The following is a 26,428-nucleotide window of genomic DNA, read 5'->3' as shown; positions in this document are numbered from 1 at the left end:
CGTCTCTGCAAGGATGTGAGGCCGTATTTTAGCCCAGTCCTTGTCCTTGTTGGGCTTCTCCATTTTTGTCAGAGCACATCTGTCAATATTCTCTGTAGCTCCGCGGATGACAGAGCACATTGTCGTGCAGGTAACGAATCACAGTAGCTGCACTTGGGATGCTTGGTTGAGCAAAGACTTCAAATTCACTCACTCGGTCTCCTAAATGATGCCCAGCTAAGATAAGCAACAGGAACACCAGCCTCTGGGCTCCATCCCTGAGCACGTGATTCACACTCCCATCAGCAGTTCGGTCAATTACTGGTCCTTCCAATTCCCCCTCAGTGTATTCTGACCCCGGGAGTCTGGACCCCGTGTCCCTCCGGATAGCCCCACATCTCCCCAACTTGCTACATCATAGCGTTGATTACACTTAATAGTGATTCCAGTTAGTTGTCCATCTCCGCCTGTGTGGTTGCAAGAGAGGGGGTGGGACCACATTCAGCAAAGTGGCCTGACAATTAGAAGCTGCCCAAGAGGTTATTCACTGAATGCATGAATACAGGGGGAAACTGTGTTTGTGTTGATATCAGGGCCCACAGAGTAGGAAATGCTAAGAAACAAAGCCAAGGAAAGTCAACGAGGCAAGGTTACTAGCGGCGGTGCCCGCTTGGACTTACAGGGTTGCACAAGAACTGAAGACCAGGTTTGACCACCACCCTGAAAACCCACCCAAATCAAATCTTACAAAAAATCCCAGTGAGCAGAAAGCAGCAGCGGAGTATGACCTCCTGGGCTTCTTGCAGAATCCCCTAATAAAGAAACGGAGGAAATGAACTTGTCAGCCAATTTTCCAACACCCCCCCAAGGCTTCCCCCTGCTAAAGGCCAGGCTGAAGAGTTGTTCAAAATACAATTTCACTTCCCCCAGATCAGCTCCCTGTATTGGCTGATCCTTTAGCAAACACAACCCTTTAGCTGGGATTCTTTCTTTTTTTTTCTCTTTTGGTTGTGCCAAGAGGCCTGCAGGATCTTAATTCCCTGACCAGGGCCTGAACCCGTGCCCCCCCCCCACCCCCCCCCAGTCAAAGTGCGGAGTCCCAACCACGGGACTGCCAGGCAAGTCCCTAGCTGGAACTCTGAAAAAGAAATGGTGGGTAGATCAGGTTCTACGCTGTCCTAAACAGTCTCCCCTACATCAGGTCAAGTTCTCCATCTGGAGTTATAGCGTAAGTTACCCCTGATTTGCCATCAGCTGACACATTCCAGGCCCAGAAGTGTCTGGAGTGTGATACCCAACATGGATCATGTCCCAGGGTAAACTTCCTCATCTGCTAGGTGTTCCTGTCACTTTATATATGTGTCCCCAAGAGGTCCAGATGCTTACATAACAGCAGTAACGCCTCATAAGCACGGTGTCTCATTTTCAAATCTCTACGTTCTTCTTTTGGCTCAAAAGAAAATAGTCTAGGGGAGGCTTTGCTACCCATACTCCCTTCCTGTTCCATGAGACCATACTACTCCTTTTTGTCTGGTTACCATCCCCAGTATGAAGAATGACATTGAATATCAATGCGTTTTGCCTGCTTAGCAATCAATTTCCCTTTGGAGAACTTCCTTTTCCGAATCTACCCTAAGCTAGTTCCTACTGGACTCACTTATCTCTCTCCCCACCATCTAGAGATGTCTACCTAACCCAGGCCGTGCCAATCCAAGGGACTCTTTCGTCTAGATGTGGAAATTGGTTCAAAGTTGGCCTGTGACCCAAGCTGGGTCAACAAAAATCACCCTCAGGCCAATGTGCTTCTCTGACCTCAACGGTGACATCTCAGGGAAATGCTGTGACCATTTTTTGCCACCACATGAAGACAGCCTCTCTGAGAAGAAAGTCAACATAGAGAAAGAAAGATGGAACCTGCGTGCCAGGTGACTAATGGCCAACGACTGAGACCTGAGAACATCATCTCTGAAGCTACAGCCACTGCTAAGACTCTCAGTGCGCTGACCCAATGAATCCCTTTTTCCTTTAACTGAATTCATTTCACTTACAATCAAAGCATTTCCAAGTAATAACTATTTTGATGAGTCTCAAAATACACATCCCTTCAACCAGACACATAGTGTCTAAGTGGAACTTGAGTTATAATTTGGCCAACTTTTTTTTCTTTTTTTTTAATTTACGACTTAGTTTATATTGGAGTATAGCTGATTTACAATGCTGTGTTTGTCCTATCTTTAAGCAACTTAACTCAGTTAACTAGACCTAGAGATACTGTTTTTCAGATTCTTTCCCCATGTAGTTTATTAGAGTGTTGGCAACTTTTGAAATCCATTTATTTTACCTATCGCATCCATTATCGAATGCTTCGTAACAAATGACCACATACATAAATGGCTTACAGCAATCTATTTAGTTCATCACAGTTTCTGTGTATCAGGAATCCAGGGACAGCTTAACCGGGTTCTCTGAGCATCTCTCACGGGGTTTCAAACGAAGGTGTTGGCCAGAGCTGGGTTCTCTTCTGAAATCTCAGTGGGCAAGATCGGATTCCAAGCTGTCATGGTTGTTGGTTGGATTCCGTTCTTTGCAGCCTGTTGAACGGAATGCGTCCGTTCCCTGCTAGCTGTTGATCAGATGCAGCCTTCGGTTTCCTTCCACGGGGATCTTTCCGACATGGCAGTTCATTCCAACAAAGCATGAAAACCAACAGAGCAACAAAAAGGATCTGCTTTTAGGACATAAGTTCCAAGCCAATGCAATGTAATCATGGTGGTGACATCCTACCCCCTCCATCATATTCCAATGGTTAGAGGAAAGTCCTAGGTCCTGCCCCACCTCACGTAGAGGGGGCTCCACAAGAACATGACCACCAGATGTAATGGAAGGCCTTGCTGAGTTAGTCTACCACACACGTCTACACCAGGCGGTGGTGATGGCTGGAACTTTCCCGGGAAAGGTGAGAAGCCTCAGCGCCTGACAGAGGTGGACTGAGATGTCTCAGAGGGAAGAGCTGGGCGTGTTGATGGCTGAAAGTTGATTCTCCAAGAAGAGAAGGAGGTATAGGGTGTAGCAGTAAGATCAGTCCTTCCTCAGGAACAAGAGTTCAGTAGAAGGAAGTCAAATTCACTTTCTAGATTATTAATGCATAGACTCTTCCAGTTGGAAAACTGCCTTGGGGGATAGGAAACCGAGACGCTCTTCTCTGCTGAGCAGAGGGGTGAAAAGACAGTCAGGAGACCATGAGGGTGTCAGGAGGGCTTCCCCAAGAGAGACACAGTTTTAGGAATCATCAGTGTGCAGGACAGCGGTTCTAGCTTCTTCTGGCCTCAGCAGGAGGTACAGACAGAAAACACATAGTCCACATAGTATTAACACTGCTAGCATTATTAGAACAAATGACCAGCAACTGGGTGGCTGAAAGCACCTGGAATTTAAAGGTCGCACTGTTCTGCAGGACAGACATCCAATATGAAGGAGTCATCAGGGTTGGTTCCTTCTGTAGTTTTTTTTTTTTTTTTTTTTTTAAGATTTGTTTATTACTTTATTTTTTTGGCTGCATTGGGTCTTCGTTGCTGCGTGCAGGCTTTCTCTAGTTGTGGAGAGCGGGGGCTACTCTTCGTTGCGGTGCACAGGCTTCTCATTGCTGTGGCTTCTCTTGCTGCGGAGCACAGGCTCTAGGCTCTCAGGCTTCAGTAATTGTGGCACTCAGGCTCAGCAGTTGTGGCGCACTTCTGCAGCATGTGGTATCTTCCCAGACCAGGGCTCAAACCCACGTTCCCTGCATTGGCAGCAAGATTCTTAACCACTGCACCACCAGGGAAGTCCCACCTTCTGTAGGTTCTCAGGGAGACTCTGCTCCATATCTCTCTCTCAGCTCTGAGTTTTGGGTGTTTTACATCAGTCTGTGGTGGGTTTCAGCTTGAAGATGCATCTCTCCAACCTCTGAGTCTCTGCCTCCATCTTCACATGGCCTTCTCCCTTTGGATCTCTGCTGTCTTCACTCTGTTCTCCTCTTCCACCCCACCCCCCACCCCGTAACCCCCTTTCTCCTCCTTCTTCTCCGTCTCCTCTTCCTTCTCCTCCTTCTTCTTCCAGTTTAAGCACTCAACACCTATTTATCAAATTCAGCATTTGGTCACAGTGAAGGTGTGAACACTTGTGCTAAGATTTTAAGATCCAGTCTCCGACATTTAAGAGCCTTTTGCCCAAGAGAGACAAGAAAGACAAAGTATCCTTGGGGATGTGTTTGACTATTTTTCTTTCCTATTAGTTTCTTTCTTAAACATGGAGGAAAACATCCACTTGGATACCATGGGTGACGCTTCACAGAGAAGGTATGGCTTCCTGGGAGTTTGTTTTTTCTTTTGATGGAGTCCTAGAAGTGAAAGAAGTGATACTTATACCGTTCTTTTTTTTTTCCTCCCACTCCCAAACCCCACCTCTTGTAACCAACAATCTGCTCTTAGTATCTATGAGCTTTGTTTTTTGGGTTCTGTGTTGTTTTGTTTTTATTTTATTTTGGTTTCTAAATTCCACATATAAGTGAAAAATACAGTATTTGTCTTTGTCTGAGTTACGTCACTTAGCTTAATGCCCTGGAGATCCATCCGTGTTGTTGCACATGGCAGCATTTCCTTCTTTTAACAGCTGAATAATATTCCACTGTATATATACCACATCTTCTTTATCCATTCATCCATTGATGGGCACTAGAGTGTTTCCACATCATGGCCACTGTAAATAACGCTGCAACGCACGAGTGTGCAGATATCTTTCCAAGTTAGTATTTTCGCTTTCATTGGATAAATACCCAGAATGGGTTTGCTGGGTCACATGGTAGTTGTTTTACTTTTTTGAGGAACCTCCATACTGTTTTCCACAGCGGCCGCACCCATTTACACTCCCATGAGCAGTAAACAAGGGTTCCCTTTTCTCCACATTCTCGCCAGCACTCTTTTTGATAATAGCTGTTCCAACAGGTGTGAAGCGGTATCTCGTAGTTTTGATTTGCACTTCCCTGGTGATTAATGACGTTGAGCATCTTTTCAAGTACCTGTTGGCCATCTGCATGTCTTTTTCAGAAAATGTCTATTCAGGTCTTCTGCCTGTTTTTAAATTGGATTGTTTTAAACAAATATTCTGTCTCTTCCTCTAAGGACACCAGTCATAACAGAGTTAGGGTCCTTGCTGATACAGTATGATCTCATCTTACCTTGATTACATTTGCAAAAGCCCTATTTCCAAAAAAAGTGACATTCATACTTATTTGGGGGGGGGGCTGGTTAGAACATCAACATATCTTTCGAGAGGGGACATAAATTCAACCCGTAACTCAGGTCACGTGAGAACCTGTGACAAGAGAAACGTCTGAGGAATGCTTACCCATGGAGTTGTCTGTAAAAGTCTTTAAAAGCTTCCAAATCATATTCTGTAGTCTTAGAATAACCATTTCATGTCTCACAGACCCCCAAATTCCTTATAATAACTTCTCATAGCTTATCTAACTTAACGGCATCACCACAGTAATAATAATAATAAAAACAACTACACAACCTTAATTTGAAGAAAATGCTGGTGGATGCTCATTTCCCCCTAAGTCTAGAGAAATGCATTCTGAGATGTTGAGCTCAACTCTTTTCCAACCTGTGAACTTTAATTAAATTTCTTGGAAGTGATTCCATTTCCATTAAATCAAATTATGGACGACTGCATTTAAAACCAGGCAACCCACTGCTTTCTCCAAACTAGAAACCCATTAGTTTGTTGGCCGTTCCTTCACAATTTTCTGCTTCTTTCCCTTGCAACACCTCCGGGGCTTGGTATTTCAGGGAAACGTGCAGCAAATAGGCTTTGGATGGGCTGCAGCTGGTAACTGTTGTGCAGGCAACGTCCAGTGAGACAATCTGAGCCTCAGCTGCAAATTCTTTTGTCCTCGTGCACGTGATCCGTTTGTTGCAGGAAGCAGAGGGATCATATTGTCTTTTAGGTTCTCACTTGTATTGCAAAATATACTACTTTTTAAAAAAAAATTATGAAAACGTGCAGTGTCAGGCTTAATATAGATGAGGCAAGAGCTGAAGGCATTTGCCAAAAAGGACGAAAAAAATTAACAGATACTCTGGGTGTACACAACGCATATCGTGCAGGAGAGCAAAGGCATGCCTCTCGGTGGACATGGGCAATCATTGTTGGTACCAAGATGCCCACCTAAGAGGAAGATCCTCAATTGACAGGCTATCCACAGTTGGCGAGGGAGGAGGATAAGAGGCTCCTGAAGGCATCTGCAGGAGGAAAGGAAGCCTGCTGAGGATGCTTGCAAAACACAAGCTGGAAGGAACATACTATCTCATCTTCAAAGATTTCCAAAGCGAGAGGCTGGGTGAGGAAGGAATCCAGCTGGCTTTGCTCTAGCTCTGTTGGTAGAGATGTCACATGGATAGATTGCCAGCCCTTTCCAACGGTGGAAGGAACTCCCTTACAAAGCTGCAAACATCTTTATTGGCCAGAGATTGTCCACTCGTCCGTTTGTCCCACGCGTTCAAGTCGATGGTTCATTAAGTTCACAGATGCCCCCTGCTTTCAAAGGTTTACAGTGTACGAGGCCTGTAGACTTGTAAAATGATTGGAGAGAAGCTCTAGGAATACAGGGGAGATGTTTCATCTCTGTTTAGGGCTTCAGGGGGGTTGATGACCAGCGAAATCCTGCACTGAGAAAGAGTCTGGGTGAAATGGCCCCTACGGCTCCTTGGATGCGGAAGGTTTCATAATTCTGTGATTTAAACGTTAGTCGCTCACTTCCAGGTAGCATGATGATTGGGTAGCAAGAAATCCAATCTACCAGAAGCCCATTCTCTGAAAAAATGCATGAAATGCAAACATCCTTGTACAATGTGCTACAGTGGAATCTGATCTCTTTATCTGATTTAAACTCAAAAGGAAATATCTAATCTAAGCTTATACGTTTTTTACCAGCTTTCATTTTCTTTTTTTAAAGAACTTTTATGAGATATCACTGACAAACAATAAACTGCATGTATTTAAAGTGTACAATTTGATATTATTTTTTCTTATTAGTAAAGTATATATGGAAATCCCAATCTCCCTACCAGCTCAGTTTTCGCAGGGAAGATACAGTTTTCTAAGATTTACTACTCTATTCTTTAAATCTAAACTATTTTTAAAACACACAACAGTCATATTATAGCGATATCATATTAGTTATCTGGATTATAAAATGCAGAGTTACGAAAATATTTCACTAGATATAAATCTGGGGGGAGCAGTAAAGCTTTCAACGATTTTTTTGAAAAATATTCCAGGCGGTAAGTACATTTGAATTTGGTAAGAAGGGAACCTCGTGTCCTTTGATTTAGGCTTATTGCACAGTCTGTGGGTAAGAAAAAATATGCATTAGCACTCCTTTGGATGGAACTCCATTTATAAATGCTCCAATGTCAAAAACATAACAATGCAAAAAAGACCCAAGTGAATCGTGTGCATGTTAAATGGTACCATCAAAGCACCTTCCTATATAGTTCCGTCACGGTTTTCTCTCTCCCCCTTTCCCCATTTTATACTTTTTATGTCTTGGTCCATCTAGAGAAGCAACAAACAAGCAGCTTCATTTTCGGGAACTCGCAAAGCCCCTCTTCATTTCACGGCACAGGAGGACATGCCTTGGATATGCACCTCAAGATGGATGGAAACCTTTCCACCTGGGATCCTCAATAGAAAACGTAACTTTCAAAATCTTTCCCTTTTTTTTTTTCTGGTGGAATCTTAAAGCACTCCTTGCTTGAATTGACTATTGCTACTGATCCCTTTCTGAAACCTTAGTTTTTCTTGGGGCTCATTTACCTTCCCATCAGAGGGCTTACATTTCTTTACATCACCTCCTGGATTCACCCAAAGCCTTGCATATGTTAAGTGCAAATAGTGATGTATCCATATTTCCCAATGAATCACCTAAAAAGACTGTAAAGAGAATAAGGAATGGGGGAGAGAAGGAAATACACAATGAAGCAGCGTTGGCATCCGGAGATGGAGAGGCTATCTGGCTTGAGTTACAACTACAGTGAACACACAGCAGGTAGATGGGATGTGAGGTGAGAATGCTCACTTTCTGACGGAATGATGGATTATGTCATGTCATAAAACAGAAAAGAGAACACAGCTCAAAGCATCTACTTTAAGGAGAAGGGATAGGAGGGTTTTAGAAGATGTCATTTTCAGACCTTCTAAAAAGCGACTACAAAAGCTCCTTTGCTTGAGACAAATCAATACTTTCAGTGTTCCTCCCTTTCTGATGAGAACACACACTCTTCCCCAGGGCAAACTGGACTATTGTACACACAACCACATTCACAGCAGACAAGAGAGTGTCTTGATTAAGGGAGACTTCAGAGTGCTTGGGAATTCAAAGAGGAAGGCACAGTCTCCTCAACGCCATGTGCAATTTGGCTTTTTCCAGAAAACTGAACCACACTGGATTTGAAGGGAATTACGGATGTTTTTTCTTGGGGGCTTTCCGCCAACATCCTACACACAGACACACACTGCAAACTATACACCGGTGTCAATCGTCACCACCCAAAATAATCAGGCATGTGAAATCTAACAAGAAATTTTTTTTCCATTTTCTTCATCTGTTTCCAATTGTGGAAACATACTTCTCCCAGCCTAAACAGAATATTCGATTGAATTAATAAGATAGTGACTACCTGGTCTCATCTTCATTAACAAGTGGTTTACACATGACTAGATGACGCTTTCCTCAGACTCTCTCTGCCTCAGTTGCCTGTGAGTCCCCAGTTGATTTGTAGGTCTGATTTATTTACGCAGGGCTGCGGTTCTGCACGCCTCACAAAACCCCCCTGGTCCTCAGATCCCAAGTAAACGAATTCTCAGCTTCCGTCCGCTTTCACGGCAGGCTGGACGTCAGTGCACCCAGAATAAGGATTCTTAACCATACGGGAGAAAACATGAAACTAATTCATTACACAAATAGCCTGGTTTAGGAAAACCAAAGAACAGACTAGATAGACAGGAACCTCCTCCCCATCACGGTACTCAAGGAAATGAATCCTCTAATGACAGATACTGGAATGGGGTGAACACTGAATTACCGTAAAATTAAAATTATAAGAACATACCGATCTTTTCTACGTTATGATTATTTCTCATACAGTAGCTTACTCCAAAATCACTACAATCCTAAAAGAAATTCACAGGAAGTATAGTACTACTATTCGTAACTGAGGTTCACTAAATACTAACAAGGCTGAAGGCTTCACCAAGACAATATGCAAAATAAACAACAGTGTCCAAACCAGCAGTGTCTTTGGCAACACATGAAGCTGTTACATGTCTTGAGGGCAGGGCTCTGCACAAGCAAATAAGCAGGAACTTTTTAGACACAGACACATATTCCAGCAGAATAACGGCACCTCAAGTTTCTATCTTGAACAGATTTTTTTGAAATATTGTTTATAATACGTGTGTACAGCAAAGCTGGTTGTCTTTTTTTTTAATAAATTTATTCATTTATTGGCTGCCTTGTTTCTTTGTTGCCACGCACGGGCTTTCTCTAGTTGTTGTGAGCGGGGGCTACTCTTCGTTGCAGTGTGTGGGCTTCTCATTGCCGTGACTTCTCTTGTGGAACACGGGCTCCACGTGCATGGGCTTCAGTAGTTGTGGCATGTGGGGTCAGTAGTTGTGGCGCACGGGCTTAGTTGCTCCACAACATGTGGGATCTTCCTGGACCAGGGATGGAACCCATGTCCCCTGCATTGGCAGGTGGATTCTTAACCGCTGCCCTACCAGGGAAGTCCCCGCAAAGGTGGTTTTTACTACATCCTAAGTCATTTGGACTTGTTCTAATTGTGAAAAAAATTATAAATTGCCAATGGAATTGAGTTAAAACTCATGTTTTTGAAAATGACAAGTGTAAGGGGAAATTCTCTTCTTTAGAAAATAGTTTTTCTAAATTATTCAAACAGGTATAAAGCATGCTAACTAAATACTATTATTCTAAACATATATGATTTCCAAACCCTCCATGGGATTATTTTTCTATTGGTGAATCTCTTAAGCTGAGAGAGAGACACATTGTCAGAAATCCACCACGTTCACAAAGTAGTAAATTCTTTTCAATTAATCCCTGTCAGGGAGATATTTATTCAATAATCTTTCCTAATTATCTTCACTTACAGGCCACGTCTATACAATGTCAAACACCCCACTGACAGATGAAAATGGGAATCATTTAATGGTTTTCACATAGCTGTGTGCTAATGTGGACTGGCTAAAACCATCGGTCTCCCTGTGTTAACACAGTTGACTTTTAGATGTTCACCTAGATTTTGCCGCTCTGCATACACCTGAACTACTTGTGGCTTGATGAGAAGAGAAAGGCAATTAGTTTTTCCTTTATCTCATATGAAAAAAATTGTGCTATTGTCATTGGATGTTCTGAGATCCTCTTCCAAGAAATGAATTTTAATGCTTTCTTGATTATTAATTTCTGTAAGTCAAAGAGGATGCTAAAAATCTATTTGACAACTCAGGCTGAAAAAGACAAAGCTTAGGAATAAAGCAGAGCAAGATAATACTCTGCTCTTTAAAAAAAAATGCCATGCCTGAAATAATGACACTTGCAGCAACATGGATGGACCTAGAGATTATCATACTAAGCGAAGCAAGTCAGGTAGAGAAAGACAAATATCATATGATATCACTTATATGAGGAATCCAAAATATGACACAAATAAACTTACCTATGAAACAGAAACAGACTCACAGACATAGAAGACAGACTTGTGGCTGCCAAAGCGAGGGTGGCGTGGGGGAGGGAGGGACTGGGAGTTTGGGATGAGCAGATGCAAACTCTCATATGTAGGATGGATACACAACAGGCTCTACTATACAGCACAGGGAACTCTATTCAATATCCTGTGATAAACCATGATGGAAAAGAATATGAAAAGGTTTATATATATATTTAGTATATATGATTTACAACATTATAAATCAACTACACTTGATATACACACACACACACGTGTGTGTAACTGAATCACTTTGCTGTACACCAGGAACTAACATAACATTGTAAATCAACTACACTTCAATAAAAAAAATGCCATTCCTCAAAATTCCCTTTTGTTAAAGGCATATTAGCAACTGTCAGAAGTGATGGATCCATGGTCCCATTTCTTAAAGCTGACCCCTCCACTACTACTGTAAATACTTACGCGGCAGACAATACACATGGATTACGAACTGGACATTATATGAGAGCAACAGACATGTGCACATCAGCTGAGCAGTCCTGATTCCTTTCCACTACCAATTATGCTCCACTAACATCAGATTACAGAGTGGTTACAAGTGCAAAATACTAGACAAAGCACGTCATCTGGATTAATCCCTTAAATCTCCCAGCTCGTCTCTATTTTACACACAAGAAAACTGAGACGTGTACTAGCCAAGGAACGTGTTCATACTCACTCAACTCATAAGGGGACGAGCTGGCATTTGCACCCTGGCAGGCAAGTTGTTGACCCAATCCTCCAAGCTGAGCTGAAGGAGTGCACCAAATTGACACGAAAAAGGGTACAGAAAAGGTACCTCCTTTTTCAAAGCAGCATATGCACAATAGTCAAGGCATGGAAACAACCAACGTGTCCATGTACACACAAATGGATAAAGAAGTTGTGATACACACACACACACACACACACACACACACACACAGAGGAATACTATTCAGCCATTAAAAAAGGAAATTCCTTCTATTTGTGACAATGTGGATGGGACTTGATGGCATTATGCTAAGTGAAATTAGTCAGAATGAAATAAATATTGCCCAGGATAGATCACATTTGGGGTCATAAATCAAGTCTTGGTAAATTCAAGAAAATTGAAATTGTATCAAGCATCTTTTCCGACCACAATGCTATGAGATTAGAAATCAATTACAGGGAAAAAACTGTAAAAAACACAAACACATGGAGGCTAAACAATACACTACTAAATAACCAACAGATGACTGAAGAAATCAAAGAGGAAATCAAAAAATACCTAGAGACAAATGACAATGAAAACATAATGATCCAAAGCCTATGGGATGCAGCAAAGGCAGTTATAAGAGGGAAGTTTAGAGCGATACAATCCTACCTCAAGAAACAAGAAACATCCCAAATAAACAAACTAATGTTCCACCTAAAGAAACTAGAGAAAGAAGAGGAAACAAAACCCAAAGTGAGTAGACAGAGAGAAATCATAAAGATCAGAGCAGAAATAAATGAAATAGAGACAAAGAAAACAACAGCAAAAATCAATAAAACTAAAAGCTGGTTCTTTGAGAAGATAAATAAAATCGATAAACCCCTAGCAAGACTCATCAAGAAAAAGAGGGAGAGGACTCAAATCAATAAGATTAGAAAGGAAACAGGAGACGTTACAATGGACACTGCAGAAATAAAAAGCACCATAAGAGATTACTACAAGCAACTATATGCCAATAAAATGGACAACCTGGATGAAATGGACAGGTTCTTAGAAAAGTATAACCTTCCAAGACTGAATCAGGAAGAAACAGAAAATATGAACAGACCAATCACAAGTAATGAAATTGAAACTGTGATTAAAAATCTCCCAACAAACAAAAGTCCAGGACCAGATGGATTCACAGGTGAATTTTATCAAACATTTAGAGAAGAGCTAACACCCATCCTTCTCAAACTCTTCCAAAACATTGCAGAGGAAAGAACAATCCCAAACTCATTTTATGAAGCCACCATCACCCTGATACCAAAACCAGACAAAGATACTACAAAAAAAAGAAAACTACAGACCAACAACACCAATGAATTTAGATGCAAAAATCCTCAACAAAATACTAGCCAACAGAATCCAACAACACATTAAAAGGATCATACACCATGATCAAGTGAGGTTTATCCCTGGAATGCAAGGATTCTTCAATATACGCAAATCAATCAATGTGATACACCATATTAACAAATGGAAGGATAAAAACCACATGATCATCTCAATAGATGCAGAAAAAGCTTTTGACAAAATTCAACACCCATTTATAATAAAAACTCTCCAGAAGGTGGGCATAGAGGGAACCTACCTCAACATAATAAAGGCTATATATGACAAACCCACAGTAAATATCATTCTCAATGGTGAAAAACTGGAAGAATTCCCTCTAAGATCAGGAATAAGACAAGGATGTCCACTCTCGCCACTACTCTTCAACATAGTTTTGGAAGTCCTAGCCACAGCAATCAGAGAAGAAAAAGAAATAAAAGGAATCCAAATTGGAAAAGAAGTCAAACTGTCACTGTTTGCAGATGACATGATACTATACATAGAAAATCCTAAAGATGCCACCAGAAAACTACTTGAGTTAATCAATGAATGTGGTAAAGTTGCAGGATACAAAATTAACACACAGAAATCTCTTGCATTTCTATACACCAACAATGAAAGATCAGAAAGAGAAATGAAGAAAACAATCCCATTCACCACTGCAACAAAACAAATAAAATACCTAGGAATAAACCTAACCAAGGAGGCAAAAGACCTGTACTCAGAAAACTATAAGACACTAATGAAAGAAATCAAAGATGATACAAACAGATGGAGGGACATACCATGTTCTTGGATTAGAAGAATCAACATTGTGAAAATGACTATACTACTGAAAGCAATTTACAGATTCAATGCAATCCTGATCAAATTACCAATGGCAGTTTTCACAGAACTAGAACAAGAAATTTTATGATTTGTATGGAAACGCAAAAGACCCCAAATAGCCAAAGCAATCTTGAGAAGGAAAGATGGAGTTGGGGGAATCAGGCTTCTATACTACAAGGCTACAGTGATCAAGACAGTATGGTACTGACACAAAAACAGAAATATAGGTCAATGGAACAGGATAGAAAGCCCAGAGATAAACTATGGTCAACTAATCTATGACAAAGGAGGCAAGGATATACAATGGAGAAAAGGCAGCCTCTTCAATAAGCAGTGCTGGGAAAACTGGACAGCTACATGTAAAAGAATGAAATTAGAACACTTTGTAACACCATACACAAAAATAAACTCCAAATGGATAAAAGGCCTAAATGTAAGGCCAGACACTATAAAACTCCTAGAGGAAAACATAGGAAGAACACTCTTCGACGTAAATAACAGCAAGATCTTTTTTGATCCACCCCCTAGAATAATGGAAATAAAAACAAAAATAAATAAGTGGGACCTAATGAAACTTCAAAGCCTCTGCACAGCACAGGAAACTATAAGCAAGACAAAAAGACAACCCTCAGAATGGGAAAAAATATTTGCAAATGAATCAACAGACAAAGGACTACTCTCCAAAATATATAAACAGTTCATCCAGCTCAATATCAAAAAAATAAACAACCCAATCCAAAAATGGGCAGAAGACCTAAATAGGCATTTCTCCAAAGAAGACATACGGATGGCCAAGAGGCACATGAAAAGCTGCTCAACATCACTAATGATTAGAGAAATGTAAATCAAAACTACAGTGAGGTATCACCTCACACCGGTTAGAATGGGCATCATCAGAAAATCTACAAACAGTAAATGCTGGAGAGGGTGTGGAGAAAAAGGAATGCTCTTGCATTGCTGGTGGGAATGTAAGTTGATACAGCCACTATGGAAAACAGTATGGAGGTTCCTTGCAAAACTAAAAGTAGAACTACCATATGACCCAGCAATCCCACTACTGGGTATATACCCAGAGAAAACCATAATTCAAAAAGAAACATACACTCCAATGTTCACTGCAGCACTATTTACAATAGCCAGGACATGGAAGCAACCTAAATGTCCATCAACAGATGAATGGATACAGAAGACGTGGTACATATATACAATGGAATATTACTCAGATGTAAAAAGCAATGAAACTGGGACATTTGTAGAGACATGGATGGACCTAGAGACTGTCATAAAGAGTGAAGTGAGTCAGAAAGAGAAAAACAAATATTGTATATTAACACATATATGTGGACTCTAGAAAAATGGTACAAATCAACCGGTTTGCAAGGCAGAAACAGAGACACAGATGTAGAGAACAAACATATGGACACCAAGTGGGGAAAGCGGGGAGGGTTGGCGCGGGAACGAATTGGGAGACTGGGATACCAAATTGTACACTCTAAATATATGCAGTTTATTGTAAAAAAAAAAAAATTAAAAGTTAAAAAAAAAAAGTTGTGATACACATACACACACACACAGCCACAGAGGAATATTATTCAGCCATCAAAAAGGAAATTCCTGGTATTTGTGACAACGTGGATGGGACGTGATGGCATTATGCTAAGTGAAATTAGTCAGAATGAAATAAATATTCACTTTGATGTGTACTCTAAACAACAAATATATGGTATGGCTTATATGGGGAATCTAAAAAAAAATGGTACAAATCAACATACTTACAAAAGAGAAAGAGTCACAGATGTAGAAAACAAACTTACGGATACCGGGAGGAAGGAGGGGGAGGGCTACATCGGGAGACCGGGATTGACAGGTGCGTACTACTACATATAAAACATATAAAATAGGTAACTAATAAGGACCTACTGTAAAGCACTGGGAACTGTACTCAATACTCTGTAACGACTTATTTGGGAAAAGAATCTAAAAAAGAGTGGATACACTTCTCGTACACCTGAAACTAACACAACATTGTAAAGCACCTATACTCCAATAAAAAAGTAATTTAAAATATAATTGAGGAAATAAACAACAAAGAAAACCACCAAACTCCCAGAAAAAGAGTTCAGATTTGTTGTAGCCAGAAGTGGGGGTAGCGGGGGTGTGGGACTGGATGAAGGTGCTCAAAAGGTACAAACTCCCAGTTCTAAGATAAATAAGTACTAGGGGTATAAGGTACAGTATTGATGACTAAAGTTACCACTGCTGTATGAGATAGAGGAAAGTTGTTAAGAGAATAAATTCTAAGACTTCTCATCCCAAGGAAAAGAAAAATTTCCTTTCTTTCTTTTTCTTGTGCCTGTATGAGATGTACTCAGTATGTTAGCTGAAATTATTGAGGGGGTCATTTCACAATACATGTCAGTCAAATCATCATGCTGTCTGCCTTAAACTTGTACAGCGATGCATGTCAACTATATCTCAGTAAGACTGGTGGGAAAAGGAATTAACTGACATTCTGTGAAATAAATTCATCGAGAAATTATTTTTTTAAAAAGGGGAGAGAGTCACTTTACCCAAAAACAGATCAGATCTTGAGGTCTGGAGGGAAGGATTCGGGGGCCCAAAAGATTTTGCTAACACAGAACAGGGAATTCAGAGGTACGGCTGCCATCGTGAGTGACAGTCTGTGGAGACAGATGAGAAAAGAGGATAATTTGGATGTTTTGCTTTATGCCATTCACTCACACCTACTCTCGACATCTGTTTTATTTATTCATTTTTTAAAATATTTTATTTATTTATTTATTTATTTATTTATTTATTTATTCATTTATTGGCTGTGTTGGGTCTTCATTGCGGTGCGTGGGCTTTCTCTTGTTGTGGGGAGCAGGAGCGACTCTTCATTGTGGTGCGCAGGCTTCTCATTGCGGTGGCTTGTGTCGTGGTGGAGCACGGGCTCTAGGCACGTGGGCTTCAGTAGTTGTGGCACATGGGCTCATTAGTTGTGGCTCACAGGCTCTAGAGCACAGGTTCCGTCGTTGCGGCTCACAGACTTAGCTGCTCCGAGGCATGTGGGATCTTCCCGGACCAGGGATGGAACCCGTGTCCCCTGCGTTGATAGGCGGGTGCTTAACCACTGCGCCACGAGGGAAGTCTCACAAGCATCCTGTTCTAATAAATCACTCCTGATCTATCACTTTGCCTCTCACTGGGTTCTTTCTGCATTGAGACATAAAGAACTGGAGCTCCTTGGTAGTTCGCCCTCAGCCCCACCCCCCAAAAAAAACCGCACCACGTAATGGTTTCAATTCCATCAACAGCCATCATCCCTTTGGTCCTGTAAGGTAACATATTCAAAGATTCCAGGGATTAAGATGTGCCCTTCTTTGGGGGAGCCAGTGTTCTGCATATAACAAGTATCTGCCTGGCTCTCAAAATTAAGAATGCTTGTTTCTGTTGCCATGTGAAGCTTGAGTAGCACAGGATAGGAACTCAGAAAGATTACTGGTAGTGAAGTCAAACGGCCACACTGTCTGATCAGTGCATCACGACAAATCTGAAAAAAGAAAACGGAGCACCGAAGCGGAAGTTTGAAATCCCAATAGCCAATATCACTGTGCACACGTTTAATGAAATGCACTGTTATCAGTTAAGAGATGCCCTAAAGGAAGGTCTTTGGAAGCATCAGCATGACGCTGTAATTTCCATGTGTTATTGTACAAGTGCAGTTCATTCATTTCGTAATAACCGATAATGAAATATCTAAACCTCCAGGTTGATTCTCAAATGCATGCACATCATCTTTGTTAAACCCACAAACCTCCTGGCCAGATAGCCTGTGATGTTCTGTGTCTGCAGAAACGCAGGCATGCAGCTTCCCCTCCTCAGCAAAATTCCATTCTTTATATATCGTAGGAACATCGATTTTACCTATTCAGCCCCTATGAGATATCTGCTTCTCCTGTCAAGATGCTGTGAGATATCGCGTGCAAAAGTGCTCTGAAAAACCCAGAGGAGTCAACAAGTAGCGCCGCCTTTATTCTTAAATGTAGATTGTTTCTACGTTTTTCATACGTGTTTATTCCCAAATTCCTATTCAATCCTGAACCACAAAGAAGCAGCCAAGTTGTTTTATGGTTTCATTCCACACAATTGCACATCTGTGGCTCTGTCATCAAGAAAGCTATTGATTTTTCTTCCTGGGTGGTCTAATTGCGCCCCACCTCTCATAAGAAGGCATTCTATTTGAAGTGCACTCCTTGCTTGGAGGTTAAGCCTGTAAAGTTACCAGTTCACAGACACCAGCACATCAAATTTATTATAAAAGCAATTTTATCTTGTCTTTTCTTTCAGATTTTTTCTTTTGATGTGGACCATTTTTTAAAGCCTTTACTGAATGTGTTACAATATTGCTTCTGTTTTAATGTTTTGGGTTCTGGGTTTTTTTGTTTTTGTTTTTGGCCGCGTGGGCATGTGCGATCTCAGCTCCCCATCAAGGGATCGAACCCGCACCCCCTGCACTGGAACTCGGGGTCTTAACCACTGGACCAGCAGGGAAGTCCCATGAAAGCAAGTTTAACCCTTTACCCTGTTTTGTTTCTACCATCCCCCGCCCTCCCCCCCCCACCAATCTGTTTTCTTTTCTTTTTATTCCTTTATTTGACTCATTCATTATGAGAAAGACCGTGACCCAGGTGGCTTTGACAGGAGACCTCTTAACTGGTTTGGGATGGGGTTATCCATCCTCTTACTTATGCACCAGCTACTGAGGCCTGTTAAGGCACTAGGGCAGCTCAGCGCAGGGCATGGAAGTAAGGTGTCCAGTGTCGGTTTCACTCCTTGAATCCCATTCAAACCTAGACTTTACAGGGTAATTGGGAGACCTGTTGCCATAGCGGCAAGGGACCCATGCCAGATGCCGCTAATATAATGAAGCTCCAGCCCTTTCACTTCTCTCCCTGGGCATTCTTTGTCATCTCCCTAATAGACGCCCCTGGCCTGGTTTCTCATGAAAGGTACCCACACCCCCTCTCTGCACCCGCACGGAGGGCGAACAATATGGCAGACACGATCCAATTTTGGAGATCACTGAATAATGTCATCGTTTGTGGCAGACTCTCAGGCAAAGCTCACTGACAAACATCTCTCAAGGATTAAAGGGGTAAAAAAAAAAGGAAAAGAAATGTCTGCATGAAAGTTACCAAGGACAAGCACACACTTCAGTTTCTATAGTAGACAATGATGGGTATGATTCCTCTAAATTCCTTTTATTTTTTTAAGTTCCAGGAAGACTTCATTCTATGCTCTCTTTGTGTAAGAAGAGCACATGCAAATAAGAAGTGAGAAATGGGCTTTCACTGTAGACTAACTTGAGTCTGGTTGGCCTTTAGCAAACATGTTAATTTGAAGTCTATGTGAACAAGCAGATATCCAAGTTTTAGGAGCAATGGATTAAGTTAATATATGGGACATGACTGTTGCTACACATCTTCACTGTTGTGTCCTCTGAAAGAAAAGGGGCATCTTGTTCAAGGAAGAACCTTATTTTCCTAACAGAATGAGAATTACCCGATGACTCCATTTGATTGCAGTGAATACTGGAAGGAAATAAAGCCCAAATTTATGCCAACGACGTAGATTCTAAACAATTAAATCTAACTCTTTCATGAAATATTCCTTGCTTGTGCACTGCAAACAATCTGTGGTTCCTTTTAAGACTCAAAAAAAAAAAAAGTGCTAATATTGTCAGGCATGAAAGCCAAAGGAACCATTCCTTATATGATTTTCAGTTGCTCACTTGAGCGTGGTGTTCTTAACTCTACTAGTTTCTCTAGATTCATTCTTTTTCTTACAGGTGACTCAAGGCACAGAACATTGCATGCTCACAACTGGTGATCACCTGCGAATACAGACTTCAGCAATGCTCAGAAGGCAATACGATGGAGAGAATTAAGCCATTCATTATAGAACTGACCATCAACCGGATGCGAAGTAAGTACAAGTCGCACAAAGGATACGTTACGCTGATAACTGCACGGAGGATACGGAAAAAAATTATCCAGGACTTACAGAAAACATCTCGCACAGGACCTTATACAACTCTCTGAGGCTGAGCGAGCGGGCGATTTCTGCCTGCAGCACGTACTTACCGTCCTCGGTGGGCACGTAGATGTTCAGGTACAGGCAGTCTTCACTCTGATCTTGAATGTAGGTCATGAGCGTGTCCAGATTGGCGGTAAACCAGATAGGGAGCATGTCGTGCAGCAGGGACCGCTCGTCCAGGTGCTGCGGGCACACGGCCGCGAACTGGGTGGCGTTCCGGACCCCGGTCCACGAGGAGGGCGGTTCTGGGGGCTGAAACCGCCGTTCCCCCGTAGGAGGCGACGCATAAGGCACCCCCAAGTACTGTTCCACTGGACCCAAAATCTCATTGGGCAGCGGTGTTCTTAAGCCCCGGATCTTGCCGTAATTGGTGTTGACCACGGGATACTGCGCCTGGCCGTCGATGACCGTGCTCGTGATGGCCAGGGCGGTGACCCACAGCAGGACGTTGGAGGTCACCGTGACCCGGACCGGGGTGAAGGCCAGCGGGAGCCATGACAGTCCCTGTGGTCTCGACATGGCTTACCACCACATCCGCGGGCGTCCGTGGGATGCAACTCCAAGCACACAGAGCCCTGAAGGGAGCTGGCGGACAGAGAGAGGGGCTTTCCGGGGACCGAGACCCAGGAGAGGGGAAGGGCTTGCTAGGAAGCCTCTCCGATGGCTCATAGACGGAGCCCAAGGTTAACAGCAAACCTGGTGGTCTCCTCGGCAGCCCATTGCGAGACAGCAGCCCTCTCTTAACCCTGGCGCCCAATTCCAGCCAGCGCGAGGCTCCAAGGAGGCGGTGACCATCCAACACGTCCCTGGGGCAACGATCCCTTACGAGAACTCCAAGGCAGGGCGGTCAGCCTGATGGGAGAGAAAAGCAGACAAGGATAAGGAAGGCAAGACCACTGCCACCGACGGCATCAGCCGTGTCTTCCACGCAACCCTCAACATCATGCAAGGAAATTCTCCTTCACTGATGAATCTGTATAGCGGCATCTCCATACATTAGATTCTAGCCAGACTGTCACTTGTTTTTGTTGGTTTTTTTTTAAGCTCTTTATTGGAATATAATTGCTTTATACTGTTGTGCCAGTTTCTGCTGTACAACAAAGTGAATCAGCTTCATCTATACGTACATCCCCATATTCTCTCTCTCCCGTGACTCCTTCCCACCCTCCCTATCCCAGCCCTCTAAGTCATCACCCATCATCGAGTTGATCTCACTGTGTTATGCAGCAGCTTCCCACTAGCCATCTATCTTACATTTGGTCGTGTGTATATGTCAGTGCTACTCTCTGACTTCATCCCAGCTTTCCCTTCACTGCCCCCTCCACCCCCTGCCATGTCCTCAAGTCCGTTCTCTGCATCTGCATCTTTATTCTTACCCTGTCACTGGGTTCATCAGTACCATCTTTTTGGATTCCATATATATGAGTTAGCATACGGTATTTGTTTTTCTCTTTCTGGCTGACTTCACTCTCTCTGACAGACTCTAGGCCCATCCACCTCCATACAAATAAGTCAGTTTCATTCCTTTTTATGGCTGAGTAATATTCCATTGTATGTATGTGTCACATCTTCAGCTCCATCACTGAGAATACTGCCAATTTTCTGGAAATACTCAAGTCTTTGTTGAACGAACAAACACATCCCCAAAAGTGATACACGTTGCACAGATAACTAATGTCTCTTAATTTCACTATTATTGATATTAGCTCATCAATGGATAGGCACTTCCAACACACCGTTTCTCAGATGTTTAAGAAAACTGTCACTTTATATATAAAACAGATAAACAAGGACCTACTGTATAGCACAGGGAACTATACTCAGTATTTTGTAACAACCTATATGGGAAAAGCATCTAAAAAAGAATGGATATATGTGTATGTACAACTGAGTCACTTTGCTGTACACCTGAAACTAACATGACACTGTAAATCGACATAAATGCAATAAAAAATAAATATATTTTCTCCCATTCTGAGGGGTGTCTTTTTGTCTTGTTTACGGTTTCCTTCTCTGTGCAAAAGCTTTGAAGTTTAATTAGGTCCCATTCGTTTAATATTCTTTTTATTTTCATTACTCTAGGAGGTGGGTCAAAAAAGATCTTGCTGTGATTTATATCGAAGAGTGTTGCCAGATGAATGGATAAAGAAGATGCAGCACATATATACAATAGAATATTACTCAGCCATAAAAAAGAATGAAATTGAGTCATCTGTAGTGAGGTGGATGGACCTAGAGTCTGTCATACAGAGCGAAGTAAGCCAGAAAGAGAAAAACAAATACCGTGTGCTAACTCATATATATGGAATCTGAAGAAATGGCACTAATGAACCCAGTGACAGGGCAAGAATAAAGATGCAGACGTAGAGAACGGACTTGAGGGCATGCTGTGGGGTGGGGGAGTGGGGGTGGGCGGCAAAGGGGAAGCTGGGACGAAGTCAGAGAGTAGCACTGACATATCCACACGACCAAGTGTAAAATAGATGGCTAGTGGGAAGCTGCTGCATAACACAGGGAGATCAACTCGATGATGGGTGATGCCTTAGAGGGCTGGGATAGGGAGGGTGGGAGGGAGGGGATATGGGGATGTGTGTATAAATACGGCTGATTCACTTCGTTGTACAGCAAAAAATGGCACAACAGTATAAAGCAACTATATTCCAATAAATAGCTTTAAAAAAAGTGTTGCAAAGCAGAAACAGAGACACAGATGTAGAGAAGAAACATATGGATATCAAGGGGGAACGGGTGGGTGGGATGAATTGGGAGACTGGGGTGGACATAGATACACTATTGATACTACGTATAAAATAGATAACGAATGAGAACCTACTGTACAGCACAGGGAACTCCACTCAATGCTCTGAGGTGACCTAAATGGGAAGGAAATCCAAAAAAGAGGGGATATATATATATGCATATAGCTGATTCACTTTGCTGCACAGCAGAAACTAACACAACATTGTAAAGCAACTGTACCCCAATAAAAATTTAAAATAAATTAATAAATATTTTTTTAAAACTGTCACTTTTCCCTAAAGTGTTACGAGCGGAGCTCTAAAAGTTTTCCAAGATGGGGAAAAGAGAACCGTGTGCCCAGACCAGACTGGCTTCATGCCACGCGGACATTTCTCAGCCAACAGAAAGGGAGCAACACGTAATGGAAAGAGGGGAGACAGTGGACCACTCATCCTTCTTGGGCTACTCAGTGGCACGTGTCTGTAGGCTCCGGACATCATTGCCCTGAATCTCAGCGTCCTCGTAAGAAAGTCAACACGATGGTGCATCTCAAGTACATGCTGCAGTGCTTGTGACATCAAGACTTCATAATTAAGAGTACTGATACAGCAATCCTGATTTTCACGTAAAGCGCTACATGCCCGAGGGTCAACCCTGCAGCCTATTTAAGAAGCTTATGGGGACTTTCCTGGTGGCACACTGGTTAAGAGTCCACGCACCCAGGGGGCCTGGGTGCAATTCCCTGGTCAGGGAGAGATCTCACATGCATGCCGCAACTAAGAGCTCACATGCCGCAACTAAGAAGACCCCTGCTGCAACTAAGACCTGGCGCAACCAAGTAAATAAGTATTTTTTAAAACAATGCTTATGGTACATTGGAGTCATCTTCCTGTTGAGTCTGGGAGGAGTTAAGTTTCTTTTTTAAGCTCTTTACTGGAATATACTCGTTTTACACTGTTGTGCCAGTTTTTGAGGTACACCAAAGTGAATCAGCTGTGTCTTACATATATCCCCATATCCACTCCCTCCTGTGACTCCCTCCCACCCTCCCTGTCCTGGCCCTCTAAGGCATCACCCATCATCGACTTGATCTCCCTGTGAGGAGTTAACTTTTAAACACTGACCTCCCTCAGGAATTCCCTGGCGGTCCAGTGGTTAGGACTCTGCTGCTCTGACAGCCAGGGCCCCAGGTTCAATCCCTGGTCTGGGAACTAAGAGCCCACAAGTCATGCAGTGCGGCCAAAAAAAAAAAAAGGGTGTGTGTGTGTGTGTGTGTGTGTGTGACCATCTCACTTTTTCTCCAACAGGATCACATGTTGACTCTCCCTAGATAAACCACTGCTCATGTGACTTTCAAGAACATTGCACATGAGTATTATAAATGATGCATTAGAGACAGAAAACATTTCATGAGGTGCTGCAAGGGCTCTACCTCTTTTTTTAATCAAAAAAATGTTTAATTGAAACATAGCTGATGTACAATGTTGGGTTACTTTCTGCTCTCTAGTAAAGCGAATCAGTTACACATACGTACTTTCTTTTAATATATTCTTTTCCATGATCATTAATGATGGGATACTGAATATAGTTCCCTGTGCTGTACAGTAGGACCCTGTTGTTAATCCATCCTATATGTAAAAGCTTGCATCTGTTAACCCCAAAATCCCACTCCATCCCTCCCCCAACCGCCTCCCCCTTGGCAACCACCCGTCTGTTCTCGATAGGACTCTACCTTTAAATACAGTATTCTTCAACCCAAAATAGACACGTGTTTCTAAGGACACGGTGGGTTATTCACAGTCTTTCAGGACCAGAATATAATTACGCATTTCATTTCAGGGAATAGCTAAGCAGAATATGTCCAACAGATAATTTATTCTTTAATGAAACATATCTCAGCTGGATCTATCACGAAGCCAGAATACCTCTGGGGGAAATTCTATCATCCATGACATCCTGGGCCAAGTTAATCAGAGCTGGGTGGAAATGCACTGAAATGCTGGATGGTAGCAGTGAGGGTGAAAATACGCATCACGCCCAATGGCCGATTTCTGTGTCTGCGTCTATCATTGTTCTGGAGACAACGTTTGGGTCTCTGACACACCGTGACCCAATTAAGAGGCAGACAAGAACGCAGAAGAGGTGTTTGACTGGTTTGGAATCTTTTGTTTACCCCCCAAAGCCCTTCTGGTTTATTTTTTTTTTTTAAAGAACTAGGTAACTTTATTTTTTTATTTATTTTTAAAATCTTATTCGTGTATTTTTTATTTACTTATTGGCTGCATTGGGTCTTCATTGCTGCATGCGGGCTTTCTCTAGTTGCAGAGAGTGGGGGCTACTCTTCATTGTGGTGTGCGGGCTCCTCATTGCCGTGGCTTCTCTTGTTGTGGAGCACGGGCTCTAGGCGCATGGGCTTCAGTAGTTGCGGCACATGGGCTTAATAGTTGTGGCTCACGGGCTCTAAAGTGCAGGCTCAGTAGTTGTGGCACACGGGCTTCGTTGCTCTGTGGCATGTGAGATCTTCCTGGAGCAGGGATGGAGCCCGAGTTTCCTGCATTGGCAGACGGATTCTTAACCACTGTGCCACCAGGGAGGCCCCCTTCTGGTTTAGAAGCAGCAAGAGTACTTCCTTCTCGAGCCTTCCTCACAGTCATAGAAGATGCAGGTATTTTCTGATTCTGACAGACTTGGTCTATCAGAGTAGACCTCAAATGCTACCTCTCCGTGAGCTGGGGAAGTGAGTCAACCTCTCTGAGCTTTAAGTAGGTGGCATGTCATGCCTTCTTTGTGGGGCTGGGGCAAGCCAGAAGTGAGGAAAGGGGCAGGGCAGAAAAAAATCTCCCCTCAATACCCATGAAATGCTGGCATTTTGAACACAGAGCTGCTCGAAAGACTCCCGGGTACAGAGACAAAAAGCGCTGAAGTCAGCCCAGGGTTCACATCAAGCTGATATAAAGGAAGCAGTTTAAATTCTTCGAGCCTAGGACTTCCCTGGTGGTGCAGTGGTTGAGAATCCACCTGCCAATGCAGGGAACACGGGTTCCATCCCTGGGCCGGGAAGATCCCACATGCCGCGGAGCAACGAAGCCCTGTGGCACAACTACTGAGACTGTGTGCTGCAACTACAGAAGCCTGCACGCCTAGAGCCTGTGCCCCGCAACAAGAGAAGCCACCACAGTGAGAAGCCCGTGCACTGCAAGGAAGAGTAGCCCCCAGTTGCGGCAACTAGAGAAAGCCCGTGCGCAGCAACAAAGACCCAATGCAGCCAAAATTGGATAAATAAATAAATAAATCTTTATAAATAAATAAATGAATGAATGAATGAATTCTTTGAGCCTCCCTTACCTGATCTGTTCATAACCCTCTGGGGATTAAATGAGCGAGTCCACACGAGGCATCACACAGTCCCTGGACCTCAGAGTTCCATTAAAAGTAGAATTCAGTTGGCGAATCTGACCCAGGATTTACAACATGAATGCCGTGAGGAAGTCTGACCATCATCTCTCCAGCTCCACGTGGACGAGTGTGCCTCTACATCACATACTCGTGTAGGCTGAGCAAGTGGGGGCACACCTAGACCTCATACTTGAGTTGTATGATCAAGACTATCTCCCCGCGAGGTCCTTAGGGGCGTGGAGAGACCAGGAACCAGCGGGACCTGACAGGAGGAGCCTGGGGCGGTATCTGGACACTCCCGAGGTCCGGGTTAGGCATTCAAAATAATCCTACGTTCCGAGCTATGTTATTTCCTCATGTTTTGGAATCTGGCAGTGTGCACAAATGGAATCCCCGTTGCGGGATTCCATTTGTGCACACTGCCAGATACCAAAACGTTTGGGACCATATGGTTCTCTGTCACAGGCGCCGTCCTGAGCCCCGTAGGGGGTTGAGCAGCAGCACC

At 42.8% G+C, this 26,428-nt stretch overlaps 1 protein-coding gene across 4 annotated transcripts in view; it reads right to left on the bottom strand.

Moving 5' to 3' along the window:
• The window catches only part of NLGN4X (neuroligin 4 X-linked), a 288,563-nt gene extending 268,256 nt beyond the window's left edge, over positions 1-20,307 (bottom strand). For 3 of the 4 annotated variants that reach the window (XM_057718179.1, XM_057718180.1, XM_057718181.1), the window contains exon 1: positions 19,836-20,307. In XM_057718179.1, coding sequence (XP_057574162.1) covers positions 19,836-20,307 — 472 coding nt within the window. The remainder of the gene's footprint in view (positions 1-19,835) is intronic. The other variant, XM_057718182.1, reaches the window with a different exon arrangement.
• Positions 20,308-26,428: the final 6,121 nt, after the last annotated feature.

This window comes from Hippopotamus amphibius, chromosome X, assembly GCF_030028045.1.
Source record: "Hippopotamus amphibius kiboko isolate mHipAmp2 chromosome X, mHipAmp2.hap2, whole genome shotgun sequence".
In the NCBI taxonomy this organism is placed as follows: Eukaryota; Metazoa; Chordata; class Mammalia; order Artiodactyla; family Hippopotamidae; genus Hippopotamus; species Hippopotamus amphibius.
The sequence above is the reverse complement of the archived record's forward strand: the minus strand, read 5'-3'. Positions and strand labels throughout refer to the sequence as shown.